The 17,739-nt window shown below is 43.6% G+C and overlaps 5 protein-coding genes across 5 annotated transcripts; 3 read left to right on the top strand and 2 right to left on the bottom strand.

Moving 5' to 3' along the window:
- The first annotated feature begins 2,131 nt into the window (after nt 1–2,131).
- LOC108023388 (sialin) lies at nt 2,132–4,678 on the top strand. Its single transcript, XM_050888673.1, has 6 exons — nt 2,132–2,749; nt 3,180–3,409; nt 3,471–3,776; nt 3,831–4,113; nt 4,183–4,424; nt 4,485–4,678. Exons 1-6 carry the CDS (start codon nt 2,452–2,454, stop codon nt 4,647–4,649), a joined length of 1,524 nt encoding a protein of 507 aa, XP_050744630.1. The 5' UTR covers nt 2,132–2,451; the 3' UTR covers nt 4,650–4,678.
- A 511-nt stretch (nt 4,679–5,189) lies between these two features.
- Nucleotides 5,190–10,179, top strand: LOC108025261 (polyadenylate-binding protein-interacting protein 2). Its single transcript, XM_017095625.3, has 4 exons — nt 5,190–5,474; nt 8,303–8,454; nt 8,524–8,624; nt 8,690–10,179. The coding sequence occupies exons 2-4, from the start codon at nt 8,311–8,313 to the stop codon at nt 8,817–8,819; spliced, it is 375 nt and encodes a 124-aa protein (XP_016951114.1). The 5' UTR covers nt 5,190–5,474; nt 8,303–8,310; the 3' UTR covers nt 8,820–10,179.
- A 248-nt stretch (nt 10,180–10,427) lies between these two features.
- LOC108024946 (uncharacterized) lies at nt 10,428–15,926 on the top strand. Its single transcript, XM_017095176.3, has 8 exons — nt 10,428–10,787; nt 10,851–11,071; nt 11,147–11,724; nt 11,789–11,840; nt 12,983–14,392; nt 14,502–14,643; nt 14,711–14,869; nt 14,929–15,926. The coding sequence occupies exons 1-8, from the start codon at nt 10,584–10,586 to the stop codon at nt 15,142–15,144; spliced, it is 2,982 nt and encodes a 993-aa protein (XP_016950665.1). The 5' UTR covers nt 10,428–10,583; the 3' UTR covers nt 15,145–15,926.
- LOC108024942 (uncharacterized) lies at nt 11,782–12,937 on the bottom strand. Its single transcript, XM_017095161.3, has one exon. The coding sequence runs from the start codon at nt 12,865–12,867 to the stop codon at nt 11,857–11,859; it is 1,011 nt and encodes a 336-aa protein (XP_016950650.1). The 5' UTR covers nt 12,868–12,937; the 3' UTR covers nt 11,782–11,856.
- LOC108024920 (L-dopachrome tautomerase yellow-f) lies at nt 15,920–17,607 on the bottom strand. The gene is made up of 4 exons (XM_017095121.3): nt 17,346–17,607; nt 16,831–17,178; nt 16,120–16,775; nt 15,920–16,064 (listed from the first exon to the last, which is right to left on the bottom strand). Exons 1-4 carry the CDS (start codon nt 17,506–17,508, stop codon nt 15,924–15,926), a joined length of 1,308 nt encoding a protein of 435 aa, XP_016950610.1. The 5' UTR covers nt 17,509–17,607; the 3' UTR covers nt 15,920–15,923.
- Between the last annotated feature and the right edge of the window lie 132 nt (nt 17,608–17,739).

Below are 17,739 nucleotides of genomic sequence, written 5' to 3'. Positions count from 1 at the left end.
GGGATAATAAATATTAACCTTTAAAGTGGCTGGCTATCAAACACCTATATTTAATGAGCCATGCCATATGAAGAATATACAAGATATTTTAATTTTAAATATTTTTGTATTCCAAAGTAGTACAAAACATTTTGTAAATGGTATTATTTATAAATGCGCAGTCCTACCTCCTTGAATGGCGTTAATTTTTGTCATTTTCAGTTTTATGCAAAGCAAATGCATGTCCCGGGTACACAACATTTGTTTTTACGACCAGAAGAGAAAGCGGGCGAAAGTGAGTGTGGAAATAGTTTGGATTTTCCCGCTCGCTGGCTTGGCCCGGCAAAAAACCGGACTCCCTGGCGGCCAAAGTGGCTATTTTTGGACCGAAAACAAAGTGTTTTGCTGGCCAGGACACGCGACCAGGACAGGGCAACGCTAACGGCGGAGTCACAGGCGAGTGTGGTAGCATGTTGGTGGCTATGCAAATGCAAACAATGCATTGCCCTCGAGATCTGATGTCGACATATGCGCTCACAGCAAATAGGAATACCGGAGTAGGGTATTTCCCCGAAAGCGGAAAATGGGAAATTGGAGATCGCCCCGCCTGGGGCGACATATGCGGCGTATAAATAAAAAATCAATCAAAAAGTCTGTAAATATATAAAATGTAGTAGGAGCTAGGGCCCAGGACCCAGGACCCAGTGCCTCCAAAATGTCCCATCCACTCCCCCCGCCATTCCCATATGCATGCCAAATGAGCTAACAGCGGAACATCACAAAAACAAAAACAGAAACGGAACCAGAAACAGAAACTGAAACGGAAATAACGACAACTACCATGGGCGGCTCATAAAAAATTCAAAATTTTAATCGAAACATAGTGCAGGCGAAGCGGAAAATAGAACACGGCACTACTAGGCGATGCGTCCGAATAGATAAGCAAAGTGCACGCCGTTGTCTGCAAATGCATTTATGGACTTGGGGATAGGGGAAACAAATAGTGGCCCATACATCACTAATCGGGGAACTTATTCGACAGCCCGGAAGGGCAATAATTTCGCTTTAATACCTATTAGTAAATTAATACATCAGCTCGTTCTACACAAGCAATGCTGAAATGGAAAGTAATTAAGAACTTTGCTGGGAACTGAATTCACTTACTCGTGGGGTTTTGCGGATTAGCTAAGCAGCTATTTCAAAAATGCCGCCAACTAGCAAAATGCATTTTGCAGCAGAGAATTTTGCTTAATAATTGCAAATGCGATGCATGAATTTACTGCTGAAATATGTGAATTATTAAGTGGGTTGAGTACTTAAGGCACCATAAACTATTGGGAAATAAAAAGAGTGGGGTCTCTTCATAAAACCCCCTACTTGGTATTAACATATATATCATATAACTATTCTATATTTTATATAATAAATTGTATTTATAACACCTTAGCTTTAATTTTTAATTTATTTAAGAAATAATCAAAAAGTACTTATAGCAATAAATTAGGTCCTTACCCCTTATTTCCAGTTTACTGGTGTAGCACCCACGAGTGTGAATCCCAGTTTATGGGGCAAGACATGGCTGACACGGGCCATGTGAAAGCCAATTGGCTGTCAGGACTGGACTGGTCAAAGCGTGCACTTTGACCCGACTGCACAGCCCGTCGCTCCTTCTTGCCCACAAAGTGCAGCCCAGTTGATTGCACAAATCGGAAAGTGGAAAACGTTTTCCGACGTGCCTTCCACAATACACCCACACAGTATTGTTTACAATTTTTCCTGGGATTGCTTTCACTCTCACATTTTTTGTTTACCTTTCTGTGCAGTTTTCTTTCCTCAGTTAATATGCATTGACCAAGTTGAATCCTTGAGACGGCCCAAAATTAAATGGGAACAGAATGGAGCGGATAAGTAAGGGACAATGGAATATTAATAGAAATTATTATGTCCTGTCTCTAATATCTCCTAATCTTAGGCACCCAGAAAAGTATTTTACAAATAAATTTAAAGAGTTTACACATATCTATTGTTACTTTCACATTTTTAACATGATATACTGACTTCCTAAACTGTTTTACATTATTACACACATAAATCTTATGTTAGAACACTGCAGTTCAGAGCTTTTAGGCTGTAAGAAGATCAAATAAGATGGGTACGAGCACGGCAAAGCTTTCTGAGCTTGGCTTTGGGGGCGAATTCTTATCGCCACACTTTCTGGTTTACAGTTGCCAGATAAACTCTCCATGTTTCGGCGAGGGGGCGACGATAAACTAGCCGCCAAATCGTGACAAATGGCAAATAATTTCGCGTTGTAACATCTCCGACCGATCGCCAGGCACTCGCAGTTGCACCGCCGACGAAATGCCAATCAGTCGCTCCATAACTCGGGCTACGCTTGGTTTAAGTTCTGTTCCAAATACTCAATTAGTGTTTCGTATATATGTTTGACTAAGTGTTTTAATTTTCGGCACCATGAGCAGCCAGTCGTGGACGCTGCCCCGCCTCTCGCAGTCGAGTGTGTCCACCCACGGCCTCCTGGGATCCGTGCGCTTGACCTATGCGATATGCGCCTTCCTGTCCACTTGTCTCCATGCCGCCATGCGCAACATGCTGGGCATGATCATCCTCAAAATGGTCATGCCGCGGGCGGAGGATGAACTGGATGTTCCGCCAGAGGTGGCCCAACTGACTGATGTCAATGCCACTTTTACGGGGCGTTGCGGATCTGCTCGGACAGTACAAAACCCATTGATCCAAGTGACTCAGGCAGGTCGATTTACCTTCTAAAAGTCTCAATCTGCAAATAAAAAGCAGAAAGACAGGTTTAAGTGGTTTTAGAAAGATCTTTACAAAGTGTTGATAATAACGATAGTGAATAATAGCCATACTTAAGCTTAAATCAAGCAAGATATAAATTAGTGTATTAATGAGCGACTTAAACCATATGCAATAAATTTAATTTGTTAAAATAATGTATTACTATCCGGTGGTACTTCTAAAATTTCTAAATATTCTATTATTTTTATTCTGTAGTATACTAATAGTCTAAAAAAATTTGGAACCATATATGGACTTTACGGTTGATTCAATGAGCTCTGAAATTTGCTCCAGTTTTCAATTTTTAAATTTGAAAAAGATTATCATTTTAAATTCGTTAATACCTTTGTGTTATATCAGTTTTAATATATACTTTCAGTCAGGAGACCTACCATGGACCCGCAACCAGGAGCTGACTTTTCCGGGCGTATACTACTATGGCTACGTGGTTTCCATCTCGTTGTCCGGCTATCTGGCAGATCGATGTAGCAGCAAGGTGTTGTTCATCGTGTCACTGATCTTCGAGGCTGTGGCCTACATCCTGCTCCCAGTGATGGCCCACTTAAGTTTCGAGACGGCGGTTGTTGATCTGGTCATTTCCGGCTTGCTATCGGTGAGATTAAATAAAGATTTTGAAATAAAAGTAAGCCCAAGTTGCTTTAAATCCCTGACAGGGCTGTGGAAACCCTGCGATGTACAAACTCTTTGTCACCTGGGCTCATCCCACAGAGCGAACGGCGCTCCTGTCCTTCGCCTATAGTGGTATTCTAATGGGATCCATGTTGGTTTACCCGGTGGCCAGTTACCTGAGCAACTTTGGCTGGGAGCTACCCTTCTACGTCGTCGGTGGGGTTACGCTCTCCTTTGGGATCGCCTGTTGCTTTCTCATATACGACACTATAGAGGAGCATCCAAGGATTTCGGACTTAGAGGTGGATTACTTGATGCAAAGAAGGAGCCATTTAGTGCAGGAACAGAAGGTACGTGGTACATATTTTAGCCCCTTAAGATCGGCTCATAAACATTTTTTAAAGGTTCTCAGGGTTCCCTGGAAGAAGCTGTTAATGGCTCCTCCCGCATATGCCTTCGTCCTGACCCACATGTTCCACACGTACACCTTTCTGATTTTAAGTCTTCTGATGCCGCGATTTATGCGCGAGGCCATGGAATTCGACCTGCGGGAGGTGGGCTTCCTCTCGGCTGCTCCATATCTGGGCGGGATCTGTTCGAAAGCGGTGTGCATCCTGGGTGGCAGCTACGTGGAACGAAGAGTGGGTCCTGATCAGAACTGTGTGCGAAAAATGCTGTACGGAATCTGTAAGATTAACATTATTATTATCTCTTTATCATATTAAGGTAATATTTTACATCCTTACCTAATAACAGGCAGTATTCTGACATCGTGTTTCATTTGGATCATCATCCTGGCTGATTGTGAGGCCAAAATACTGGTCCTGGTGATGTTTGCTTTCTTGATGGCCTCGTCGGACATGGGTTTCAGTGGCTACTGGCCCACGCTGCTCTACTTTGCGCCCTCCTTCGCGGGCTTACTTTCAGGATTGGCCAATGGAATGGCCCATCTGTCCGGGTTCCTGGCCCCTCATCTGGTCGCCGCCTTGGTGCACACTGTAAGATTGGGAAATTATATAATTAACTTAGTAATTTCATGATTTTATTCAATCTTATAGGGCAGCAAAGAGGAGTGGAATACGGTGCTGATCACGCTGATTGCCTTTAACTCAATGGCCATGTTGGTATTTGGATTCTGCAGTACTACCAACCTGCAGCCCTGGGATCCTCGCAGCGAAAAAGAGAAAACAAGATCTCCACAAGCGAATGAAATCAATAGTTAACTTGTATTATAAATATATAGTTAAAAGGACGTAGTCTCGTATATTTAAAAAATCCGCGCTCTATAAATTTTAAAAGCTTTGATAGTCTGTCGATAGTTTTTGGTTCACCCAGAGCAGGCCAACACTTATATCTTAAACAGACACCCTTGGTTTTGTAGTTCGAAAATCAAAGTTATTAAATTGGGCAACAAAAATATGCGTTAAATCAAACACCTATTGGCGGTCGAAGGTGCATGGTGTTCACTTGAGCGTCTATCGATAGGTGTATGCTTTTTCGGATAATTTTGGCAGCCCTCGTTCTGGGTTCGAGTCGCGGCTAAAATCTTAGCTCAGGCGGGAACCGTGACTTGACCAATCTTAAAGGTTTAATACTTTGTATAATGCACGTATTCAAGGATATTTTTAGGATCCTGATCCAGTGTGCTTTTTGCGCAGCTCTTCCTTTGAGGACGGGAAACATCGATAGGCAAGAATCGATGCATCGATAGTGCCATCGATGCTTCTCCACCCCTACCCCACTTGCTTTATTAATCATTTCAATTTTTTCAATTCGTTTGCTTGACGTTCACGGACGTGTATCCGCACACAGCACATACTCGAATACGTTTCGCAATAGATATATCAAAATTCTCCGTGTGGACTGGATGCAACACTAAATTGCCAGTGTTTTTCCCGCTTTTCTAACGACACAAAATTCTCAGTGCAAGACCAAAACGGCAACATAACAACAAATCGACCACCAACGATAATAACAACAAGTCCTCCGGAGGAAGTGGCTCCAAAACACCAAGTGGAAATCGCCCAGGCTTCTCGACGGGATTGGAAGTGAGTAGATGAGGAGATCGAAAGGATCGCCTGGGCATGAAGTGATCTTGCAAATTAAGTAATCCCACACGAGCGCGCGGGGAAAGGCGGAAGTCGGAGAACTTGGCTTCCTGGTTTTTCATTTGCCTTTTGGCGCTTCCGCCAAAACACTTAAACGCTCACTTAAAGCCGCTTCTTGACAAATCAATAAAGGCCAACTGTCGGATCGGCCATTAACTTGTCGTCCCCGTACTTACACTCGAGAAAATGATCTATATAACGATTTTAAATTTATCTTGGGAATATTTAACTTTTAGGTGTTATTGAAGTTTTTTAACTATTTACTACTTTAAGGACCGTTCTCTAAACTGGTTTATAAAATTATACAGTCCCTAGAAATAGATTCGGATGTAGGTCTAAAACCCAATTGTAGTTTATCAAAACGATGAGGAAATGGAAATCATAACGATGAAGAAATGAAACCAAGATATAGAAAAAGACTTTTATGTGGGCAACCAGATTATTATCTTGTTCTACAAAAAGTAATATTATATGAATATCGTAAATTTATAAAATAATTATTACCAAAAAGGCTGTTCGAGTTAAAAAAATTTGAATTATGCAAATCGAAATTGTGGATAAGTTTCACCAAAGCCTCCTTGGCTGGTTTTTTCCGGTGTACGTGTGCGTAGGGTAGACGACTCCAAGTACACGAACCCCAAGAATATTAATGCTTAAACTTTAAACACTTGTTACCTTGAGAAATGCGCGGTGTTGTATTATCATTGCCGCTGCTGTATTTGTTTATTTCTTTCTTGTTTTTGGGTTGAGGGAGGTTCATTCAATCGGGCACACCAACACCGCTGCACTTGGGGGCCAGCTGTGTGCGTTTGTGGGACTGTTTACCTCCTTTGTGTTTTATGCAGATTTGCTTAATGCATGCATGAAATTCGTCGAGTCCGCCGTGTAAATACATTTTAATTTTCGCAATTCAATTCGAAATATGGCCGCTTAACTTAACTTCTACTTGAAATTCGATGGGCTTTTCGGTGCCTGTGTATGTGTGTGGCGGCACGTACACCAACAAGGGGCCAGAGTTGCCAGCTCGGTTTTGTGTCGCTTTGCAAGTGTTTTGTTTTGCTGATAAATACAAATACCAGCTGATTTCTATAAATAATTAGGTAAACAAGATGAGGAAGCAAAAAAATTCCACTTATTGATAGTGTGATAAGTCTTGGCAGAGCCAATAAAGAGCTATGTATGTGCGATCGACTGTAATCAACTCGCAGGGCCAACAAACACCCACACACACACTTGAAGAAAACAGTAAACAAACGGCGGTACAGTAGAGGCAAAATTAATAGTAACTATTCAAAAACTGTGAAAATTATAAAAAATTCCTAACTTTGTTTAAAATATCAATTTTAATAGACGATAATGCTACTTAAAAAGATATGTACAATTGAGATGTACAAATTTTAATACTATTAATTATCTACATAGATTAACATAGGTTAATCATTTTACAAATATGAAAATGTAATCTTTAAAACAAAGAGGTATCAATGTCCAATAACACAGCATATTTTTAGTTCGATTTTGACTTGCATTGCTATGTGTACTAAAATATATACTTAGTTTTTTTTTATTTATGGAGTAAATACTTTTTTTTAATTATAATACATATGTAAAAAAAGTATTTGTAGAATAATAACGGTTTTCTTATTTTATTCTCCCTTTTTATTGTGAAATTTTATTAAAAAGGTATACAATTTTGAAATTATTATAACAATTGTGTAACCACAAGATAGTTAACGGACAGTTACGACCGTGAACCCCTAGTTTTGACCGATGGCGATCGCAGCCTTTGGCTTATTGCGTTTTTGCATAAATTCCCACATTTCGAATTTGTTATTTCACACGTTTGCCCGTTTGTTTCTTTTGTTGTTAACTGATAACGGCATTTCTATACGCCATAAAATGTTTAACTTGGCTAGATGTGATACGAGCAATAAAATCGGCGTAATAAATGTTCATATGTAGTTATTATGCAGTATATAATGTACAAGGGGCTCTTTTCGCTCTTGCACCAAAAGCTGAGTCATTTTGTTTTCAAATTTTTGTGTGCCGCGGCCACAACGCAAAAAATAGACACCGCTCGGGCATAAACAAAAAAAAACGTTGCGCAAAAAGAAAAGAGAAAATGCTCGCTTATTTATTTAAACAAATAGGTATTAGTGTAGCACTCTTCACCTGTATAGGTGCGATTTTTGTTTTGTTTATCTCGTCAGACTGACGGAAAACCGGTTTCTCAGAACAAAAACACAACTGGTCGGCTTTTTGCCGGTGAAATACTATTATAAATTCAAATACAGATGAGCTTGGCTAAGTCAGTCTAAGCCACATTTAATCTGGATTTATTATTATGCTAATTATTTGTTTACCTAGTTCTGGGAAACTTATGTTTATAAAAAATAGGTAGGCAGATAGAACATCTTCATAAGGTTCTAGAGCCTATGTTTATCTAGAGCTGACTTATCCATTTGCCAAACAAGGGGAAAACATTAATTACAAAGGAGGGGTAGGCTTTGAAAAAAACCTCATAGACCCCATAGAACTCTAAAACTGCTGAGATTATGTGGTAATGAAGGATTTTTCAAACCACTTATAGTCCATCAATTTTTTAATAGTTTAATGCACTTAAGAATAAACTGGTATTAACAACTTTGCACATATGTTTTCCTTATAAAACCAAGTTACACACACTTAAGCATTAAAAATATATCGTAACTTATAAGACCAACTGCTCGCAAGTTAACTAATGAAATCCGACTCATGTCTCCTTGCAGCCAATATCATGTTGTTAAAAGTGCCATCTGTGGATTGGACGGATCAAATAATTTACGTTGTGGACGACGAGGAGTCGCTCTCAGACATCGACGATGAGCCAGATTTCTCCGAATACATGTGGATGGAGAACGAGGAGGAGTTTGACAAGAACGTAAGATTAACAAAAGCTACAAGTGTGCGAAAGGTTAACTGATAAAGCAATCTGGTTGTCTGGCTATAGGAACTGCAACGCCTGGAGGAGGAGGAGATCATGCAGGAGTGTTTCGAAGCCATGATCGAGGACGAGCTGGAAGAGCAGATCAACGAGTGGGAGAAGGCCAAGTGAGTAGTAACCACCGTGATACTATGATATTGAGTGGAATCTAACAAAAAATCGATCTTCACAGAACGGACGAGCAGAACACGGCGCTTTCCGCGCTGCCAAAGAGCGAATGTAATGTGGAAAAGTCTGTTCTCAATCCCATGGCCGATGAGTTTATTCCGCTTAGTCATGTCCTGGATTCCCCTGCCTCATAAAGCCAGCTCACACCCTGCCCGCCACAGAATCACAAACCACCCCGAACCCATAACACGTGGACCTCATTCGCGCAAGTCCTTAGATAAACCGAAGATCCTTTTGCTAAGACTCAACCAACAAATTCCGCCAATGAGATTGAGATTTATATCCTGACCAAGTTGAGCAGCTAGAGCATACGGAGCAAGTAGCTCAAAGTTATCTAGTTTCTAGATACCAAAACGCTGGAGTAAACAACTAAAGATACTAGCCAACTCCAAAGTGCTGGCGACCGAAATGCAAACGAATCATATTTTTAAAAACCATTATAACAAACAAAAAACAACACAAAATCACTGCAGAAATATAAAAAAATGTTTAAGAGAAGAAAAAAACTAAACTAAAGAGTAAGAACACGGACAAATAACAATTAACAACTATGCCACGTACATCAGAGTACATTGTAATTAGAGTTAAACACGAATTGTTTGCCGAGGAACTCGGTTCCCGGAGCCCCAGAAATTCCGAACCCAAAATGTTACCGAAAAACGCAGACGCAGGCGCTTGCTGAAGCTAGTGAAAACTTTGGTATTAACGTACAAAACGAAAACAAATGACTTTTTACAAGCAACTTAAACTAAAGCTACAACTAAACTATGCCAATTTCCAGCTAAAGCAACTGTAAGCAACAAACAAGACTCGATTGTGTTAGAAACAAACCAAGAAACGAACAGAATTTGTAGTTGTCATGTCGTTAAATTGAAATTCTATTCAAAGACTTTAATTGTAGTTTAAACTGTATTTAATTTAACGTCCCGCCCTCTCGTCTACACTCGTTTTAAGTTGACCATTTTGTGGAATATATATATGTACGTGTTTACTAGTTTTTTTAAACATAATTTTGCACCATTGTTAACTCGTTGTACGTTCTACGCCCAGGTTACGAGAAGCGCTTGTTAACTTCCCTTCTGACTCTCGCAATACTTGTAATTTACAATTGTAATTTAGTGTACTAAACGAATCGAGATACTAATGTTTAACGCCTCTTTATACAAAAAACGCATGCAAAAATATGTATATCTAGTGTTAATGGAAGGGATAACAAACAAAACCAATGCTGCAATAACAAATAGTTCTCTAATTTTAAGTGAAAAATTCTTTTGAAACACAAATCCCAAATTTATTTTGTTACTATCGTTAAAACTCGTTTCGGCATGTAGACAAAGATGAATTTCTATTTTTTCAATCAGCTTAGAGTTAGTGACTTAAGACAGCATTAAAAGATCTACTACATTACTTACGTTACGTGTGATATAAAGATACAAAAACCAGCAAAAAAATATCAAAAATGATTTTAAAAATCTCAATAAAAAGAAGTATTATTATAGCATAACATAAAGTGTTTTTGTGGCAATCGAGGTTTTGAATGGATGGATCTGAATATATGTTTGTTAAGTTTTAATTATTTTTTATAACCAAAAAATCACATAGGATGAAGGGACTTTAACAAAAATTATGAATTTAAATTATCGCGCCAAAATGCTAGGAGGGTGTCCCCGCTAGGCTAGCAAAGACACTGTTCCAGCGATACACCCTACTGCCATGTTATGCTTTATATTTCCAAACGGTCACTCTAAACACAAAAAATGGCGTCGTGAATTCCGTGAGAAAAGAAAATGCATGTTGTTCACCCAAAGAGAAGCGAGTGAAATGTGATATTACGCTCAAGGCATGCAAAAGAAGCCCATCCCAGGCAGAAAACTACACCGAAGTCTTGGGAAGCGCACATGGCGGCGGCGGCGACGGCAGCACCCGCGACCTCCAGCGGGAATGCGAGTGGTGCACCTGCTCCACTGCCCTCGACGGCCCCTGGCGGAGGAGGGGGCGCGCCAGGTGGTGTGGGAGCAAGTGCCCAGTTCCGCGAAATACACAAGAATACATGGCTCAAGCGGCTGACGGCGGATGGCAAGCGTTTGACCGTGGGCCCCAAGGTGGGTGGACATTCGATTCCTTTGCCTGCAAGCTTAATACATCTGCTGGTCTTTCATCTCTAGAAATCCGAGTGCAGCTGGGTGGTTTTCTGCGTCCACGACGACACGGAGGCCCTGCTGGAGGGCTATGCGGAGCCGCGTCAGGCAGCTGGACATCTGCCCGAGTGGGCCGTTTCTCTGCGGGAAACCCTCCACATCTCCCATGCCCTCATCCCCAACTCGCACGAGTTCGAGTTTGTGGTCACGCTCAGCCACGAGGTGTTGCGCTTCCATGCCGTCTCTTGGTAAAAACAAAAGGCCTCCCGCACGCAACGCCAATTAAGATTGCACCACTCACAATTTACTTTCGCTTTTCGCAGGGAGATTATGCAAGAGTGGGTGGAAACGCTGCGATCCAAGCTGCGCGAAATGAAGATTCTGTCGCCGCGCGAAAACCTCTACACGAAGCTACCTGAAGTCCGCGCTCCGTTGCTGCCCACAAGGGATCCCACATCGCCCCTGCCGCCACCGCCTCCAGTTCCGGCAGCTCTGGTGCCGGGCGTAGAGCGCGTGGTGGCCGGCAGTCATCAGGCGCAGTCAGCAGCAGCACCACCACCTCCTGAGCAGCCCTCAAGTCCTGTGACCAGCACGCCAGCCCCTTCTGCCCCTGCTCCGGCTGCCATGTCCAACACTTTGACGCAGCACCTCCTCAACATGCTCTCCGATCCCATCAGCACGTACAGCGAGCAGATCAGTGAGTCAGTGGAGCCAGCTTCGGGGCAGGAGGATGGAGCGGGAGCCGAGGGAGTCGCAGAGGAGCAACCGTCCAGCAGCGATGCTGATCCGAATCTCTCAGACGACGAATATCTGTCGCCCCTGCTGCGCAAGGCTTGTGTGCTAACCGAGAATGGAGTTCGCGTAGACGTTGTGGCCGCCACTGCTCAACGTGCATCAGCCGGTAAGAAAAAATTATACCATCCAATACTATTTAAACTTTATAAAATATATATTCAAAATTGCAGATCAAATTCTCAATTTGGAGCACATGCTGCAGTGCGAGCGGCTGATTCCCAGGTGAGCTGCTCCTTCCCTACAACATCTCGCTCATTTGATCGTAGCTCTGCTCGAGCAACTTAACGACGGCCTTCTTGGTGCTAGCTTTGCCCTCAAAGGTCTCGAGGAATAGTCTTCTCAAAACAGTCAAATACCGCATGGCACTGAGGGTCAGCTCCTGGCCCTGGGCATCCAGTTTCATGGCCATAACATTTTTGTACCTCCTGCTCACCTTTGATCGCAGCTTGTCGTACCTTTTGTTAACCTGCTCCAACAAAGGAGCGCGCTGCTGCCGCTGGAAGTGCTCCATGTGGGCATTCAGCAGGGCCTTAAAGTGCTCGTTAAAGTGCTTAACCTGCTGATAGTCTGATTCCTCTTCGCAGAGAACATTGTACAGGGTGTCGAAGAACAGGCCCGGATCCTGTCCGGTGCAAAGTTGCTTTAGAGCGTAGATCGAAGAGCAGGCGAAGATTCGCTTCAAGTAGCGATTCTCCTTGTCGAGCATGTGAATCTGTTCACAATGCATTTGAATGGCTTTCTCGCTCTTATCCCGCTTCACCTGCAGTTTTTCAAACGTACTCTGCAGCTCCTGCAACTCCTTGGACAATTCTGTATTTTCGTCAACCAACCTAAGGTTGGCCTGCTCTAGATTCTCGCAGGAACTGAAGGAGGACAATTCCTCCTCATCCAAGCTTTCGCTAGATTTGCACTCGTCACCAATTGCGCCACTTTGATGCTCCGCTTTGTTATCCATTTTTAGGCTCATCTGGTGGATAGTGGGCAAATCCATCTGAGAAGTCTTGGAATGCGTGAATGGATAGGCCAAAGTTTTCTGCTCGTTCAGTTGCTTGTGGAGGAGCAAAAGCATATAGTTTCGGGAAAATCTTTCTCTCGGCGTAGACTGCTGGAAAATGTTGAGCCATCTTGTGCAGATGGGGGCAATCTGATCTTTGGCGGGCAACCGACCCACCAGTTTCACCACACTGGCTACCTCCTCCACGAAAAGATCGTTTAGCTTTTCTTCCGTCAACGAGAACCTTTTGGCCATGTTTCATGGAATTGTATACATATATGAATAACAAGCTGTTGTGCCATTTGGAGAGCAGACTACTATGGGGTCCCTTATTTAATACTTAATTCACTTAAAATCCCTCTAATTGTAGACCGCAAACTTCACGCTCCATGTCCGCTGGCGCGGCTGACAAATCAAAGAGACCGCCACGTAAACCTCTCCAATCCTCCACTGCCGCAGCCGCGAAGAATGAGGAATCTCAGGACAATATTACAATCATCCAGGTGTCGAACATCAGCAACAATGGCCAGGAACAGCCGCCCGAACTACCGCCCAAGAACGCCACCGCAGCCGAGGTGTTTCGTTTTCCGGAGGTGAAGACCAAGTCCCAGACGAATGCCAAGCAACAGCCATCTCAGCCCCATCACGAGTATAAAAGCAACGTACAAATCATTCCGTCCAATGCCAGTAGCAGTACCAGTACCATCCAAGTCCTGGGCAAACAGCCCAGCAACAGTAATCCCTATACAACGCCAGTTAAGCAAAGCTCTTCGAATAACGCGAGTTCACAGATTTCCGGCACCACGAAAGTTAAAGTGCTGGGTGACGGCGAGGCCACCACCACGGTGGCTGTCTATGGCACCTGCTATCCAGCGCATGGCGGCAGTGCCACCACCTCCTCCGCCGCCTCTTCCTCTACAAATCCTGCCAAGCCGCAGACGCCGCGATTAAGTAAGAAGATAATACTCAGTGCCAACACCTCGGGCATTACGAACATTAGTGTGAACAGTGAACAGGGCAGTGACTCCATCATCAGTGGAAATGTGCACTACGAAAAGGTCTTCCTCTCCTCCAGCATTCCCATCACCACCAGAAGCAGTCCTACCAGGGCGGCAAGCAGTAATCCCATCCAGCCGGTGGTTAATGGAAGTCCAGCCCTGCCGCGCCGCCGGCTGGCTTCACCGGCGACAGCACAACCAGTGACCCCCAGTGCAGCAGCAAGACCCACGCCGCAGTTAACACGAGGACTCACCGAACTGGTGATTAGTTCGCGGCCCAGCAGGAGAGATTTCCACTATCTGAAGCTGCTAAATACCCCACTGAAGACGAAGCCATCCAGTAAATCAACGAGCGTGGCGAACAACAACATCGAACAGCAACCACCTGTCAGTTCAACTAGTGCCCAAGTAACACCCGGGCAAAGGAACAGCACCTCGACTACAACGGATGACAGCCAGGAGCAGCGCCGGCGCAGCTCGTCCACCTCCGATGCTCAGGCGCCGCTTCAGAGGAACGCACAGCCGGTAACGCAACGAAACGCCAACAATAACGAGTTCACGCCATCCCGAAACGGAGCCTTTCGCATGCAGCCACCGCCGCAGGGAGCACCGCCGTCCAGCACACCCGCCCAGCAGTCGCCCAATAAGCGATTGACTCTAAGGGAGCAGCAGGTTATGCAGCTGCGCCGGGAGATTATGCACCCTGGTGGAGTGCGACTTAATTTGAGGCGCAAGGATTGCGTGGGGTCCATTGCCTGGGTAGATGCCTTTGGAGGCGTTTGGTAAGTTTGGGAGAACTTCAAACCACTTAAAGGTTGTATGAGGCCAAGTTTGCTTTTATAAAATATAAGGTATAAGGCGTGACTCTTACTAATGGTTATTTACTTACAGGATTGCGGGCTGGAAGCAAAAGGAGCATCCTGTTCTATATAATGCCCTCCACATCGGAGATCAGCTACTCTCCATAGCAGGCGTGAGCATCAGCAGCGCTGCGGAGGCCAACAAGATAATCAGGAACACCAATACGCTATTTGTAAGATAAATTATGAGTGAAATTTAAAGGAAGGCAAATACTAATCTTGAATTTTTTGTAATCCCAGGTTGAGGTCCTGCTTCGACGCATTCCGTTTGGTCGGGCTTATGCCATTCGACGGGACCGAGAGGGTCAGTGCCTGGGCCTGATACGGGATGGAAACACTTCGACAATCGTGGATGTTGTGCCAAACAGCTTGGCCGCACGACATGGCCTTCCGCCCAAGGTCAGTAGACTGGAAATGGATTTCCTCTTGATGCATACTAATAATGACAACCTTTTCAGACGCAATCGTGCGATGGCAGCTCCCTGACCTTCTGGATGCTGACCGAGATCAACGGTCGTTCGCTGAATCTGTTCTTCAAGGATATGGAGATCCGCGATCGCCTGAACTCGGTGGGCCGGGACATATCCATTTTGGTGCAACCGTCGGATCTGATAACCAAGCTGAAGAAGCAGCTGAAGTCGCTGCGCGGCTACAAGGACTACTTAGTGCAGTAGTGCCCAGAAAAACCGATCGATTCCATATAACCACACGTAACTCGTAACTGTAATAAGTTGCTATACGCGAGTCAATTTCGAGTAGTTCTCTCGGCCAGTAATCATTCCATTTTCGCGTATAGCTCAATGAACGGATCCCCTATATAGTCAACTAGAACTGGTAGAATCTTTCGCTATATATTACGTACTACACACACCACACTTACTATGATCGAAACTACTTAAAGGACTTAGGACTAGCATTGAGGAACATATACAAAAACAACCTATATATTTTTGCAAAATTTTATATAAACTCGTACATATATATACAAATCGACCATATATATATACTATATATATACACCACAATGTATAGCTGACACTTTGAAAAGGGTTACCAAATTTACACCTCGAATTTGTTTAGATGCGGAAAAGTTATGAGAAATTTACAACGTGAAATTCAAGTATTTTAGGTTAACATATATACACGCGTATCACACAAACCTGTGCAACTTAGTATCCTTATGCAATATTGGAGTGCCTCTGATTTTGTTCATTGATGTTGTTTTCTTTCATGTTTCCATTTGTTTCGTGCGAAAAGACAAAAGCATCTGTCCTAACTTTTAAGATGTGATAAAAATGAGTACTCAAATTTAGGCAATTTTTAACGCTACATTTGTAAATGCTTTTTGATTTATTTTATATATAAGTTTCAGTGGGTAATTTCGATAAACATATGATTATTATTACTGATGTAACGACCTTGAGAAACATTCATTAAAGCAATTCCACGCAAATCACTCGCAAGCCGTTCCCCTCTTGGCCAGCGAAGCCTTTTGCTTCCAGACTCGGAAGTTGTACTGCTCCGTGTCCAGCCTCGAGTAGACGAAGATGGGCATGGAGTTGGACATGACCCAAATGGTGCCCTCCTCGTCAATCTATGTAAGAGACTTAATATTGTTTACTTATTCTTTAATTATTTCATTAGCCTACCGTCAAGTCGCTGGGGTAAATCATTTCCGTGGCGTTGGAGTATACAGATCCATGGTTCTCCGCTGAGAACGGCTTGCTGGTCTTCCAGCAGCCCACTCCGCTCCTCTGGACCTCGGCGTAGAAGATCACACCGGTGTTTGGGTCGTACTTGTGCATCGTGGACTGCGTGGATGGACCGCGGCTTCCGAGGAGCCGGAAATCATTGCCGTGGTCAGAGCGAGCTGCATTGGACTCCTGCTGCAGAACCCGGTTGGAAACCACAAACTCATTTGTGCTGGCCATGGGATGGAAGTACACTTCCCGGCTGCCATCTGGTTGATAAGGTCCCAAAGTCGTGGAGAAAATGCCGTCATCCCAGCGGAAGATCTGCCCGCCAATGTTCAGATCATCGGAAAGCGGATCAAAGTTAAAGGAGCTGTGCTTGAAGGACCAAATTCTGTCGTTTCGAAGGCTATAAACGTGCAACAGGCGGTTGACCAGATCCGGAATATAGGCATAGGCTTCACCGCACTTTCGCGACTCCACATCGATGGTGATGCTGGCCAATCCGCGCCCAATCTCCACAATGCTCTGCGGGATTTCAAATCGCTTCAGCACTCGATCGGTGGCCAGGTCAACAATCCAAATGCTGGGACGACGGATTTGTTGGCGATTATCTAGATTAGGTATTTATAATTAGGGTATAAGGCCCCAGGAAATATCTATACCCACTTGGGTACTCCAGCATTCCAGTATCGACGAACCACAGGCGCTGGCAAGCATTCACGGTGGTCCTGTAGACAGACACCAGGTTCTCCACACTCACGTTATACTGATTCAAGGCAAAGTTGGGATAGGCTCGGAGATTGGGACTCTGGCTCCAACCATCCTTGGCCAGATCGATGTAGTTCAAGGTGGAGGGTATTCCCTGCTGGCGCCGGGGCGTGGTGACAAAGAGACGTCCTCGAAAGTGAGTTACCCCCTGGGGCACATTGTTGTATTGGATGAAGGTACCATTACGGCTGCCACCGGAGTTGGAAGAGCCCAAGCATGGTGGACGTGAATTGTAGACATGAGGATCTTGGTAAATAGGTTACAGAATTTATTATTCTAATTAATTTCACCAAACTAAATCACTTTTAATAAAACTTATAAATTCGATACGAAAACGTTAAATCGTTTTTGTTTCCTCTAAACATTTTAATTTAAAGTGATTCACATAAGTTTATTACATTGTCTGGATTTACCTGGTATACAAAGCCTGTTCCACAAGTCCCTGTATCCATCTCCGCGGTTGTAGAAGTCCATTTGTTTCCATTTGAAGACCTCTATCATGGGGTCACCATCTGCATAGGCTAGCCATTGCAGGCCAGTGATTGTCCAGAGGAGCAAGAACTTTGGTGATAACATTTGTTTTTATGGGTTACTGTATAAAATGTTTTTATATAAAACTGAGCTCCAGTCTTTCGGCTTTCCCGGTTGATATTCTACTTGCGACTGCTGATCCACTTGAGTTCTACTGAGTTATACGTGCTCTGCGGCTCGAAAGTGAAATATATAAGTTGATAAGAGAAGTGCGAATCTCACTCAGATGTTGTCTTTCTGGTTTTAAAAGATGTTTAAAACACTCTTTATTTTTTT

Source organism: Drosophila biarmipes, chromosome 3R (genome assembly GCF_025231255.1).
Source record: "Drosophila biarmipes strain raj3 chromosome 3R, RU_DBia_V1.1, whole genome shotgun sequence".
In the NCBI taxonomy this organism is placed as follows: Eukaryota; Metazoa; Arthropoda; class Insecta; order Diptera; family Drosophilidae; genus Drosophila; species Drosophila biarmipes.
Note: the sequence above shows the minus strand (reverse complement) of the source record. Positions and strands in the feature narration are given on the sequence as shown.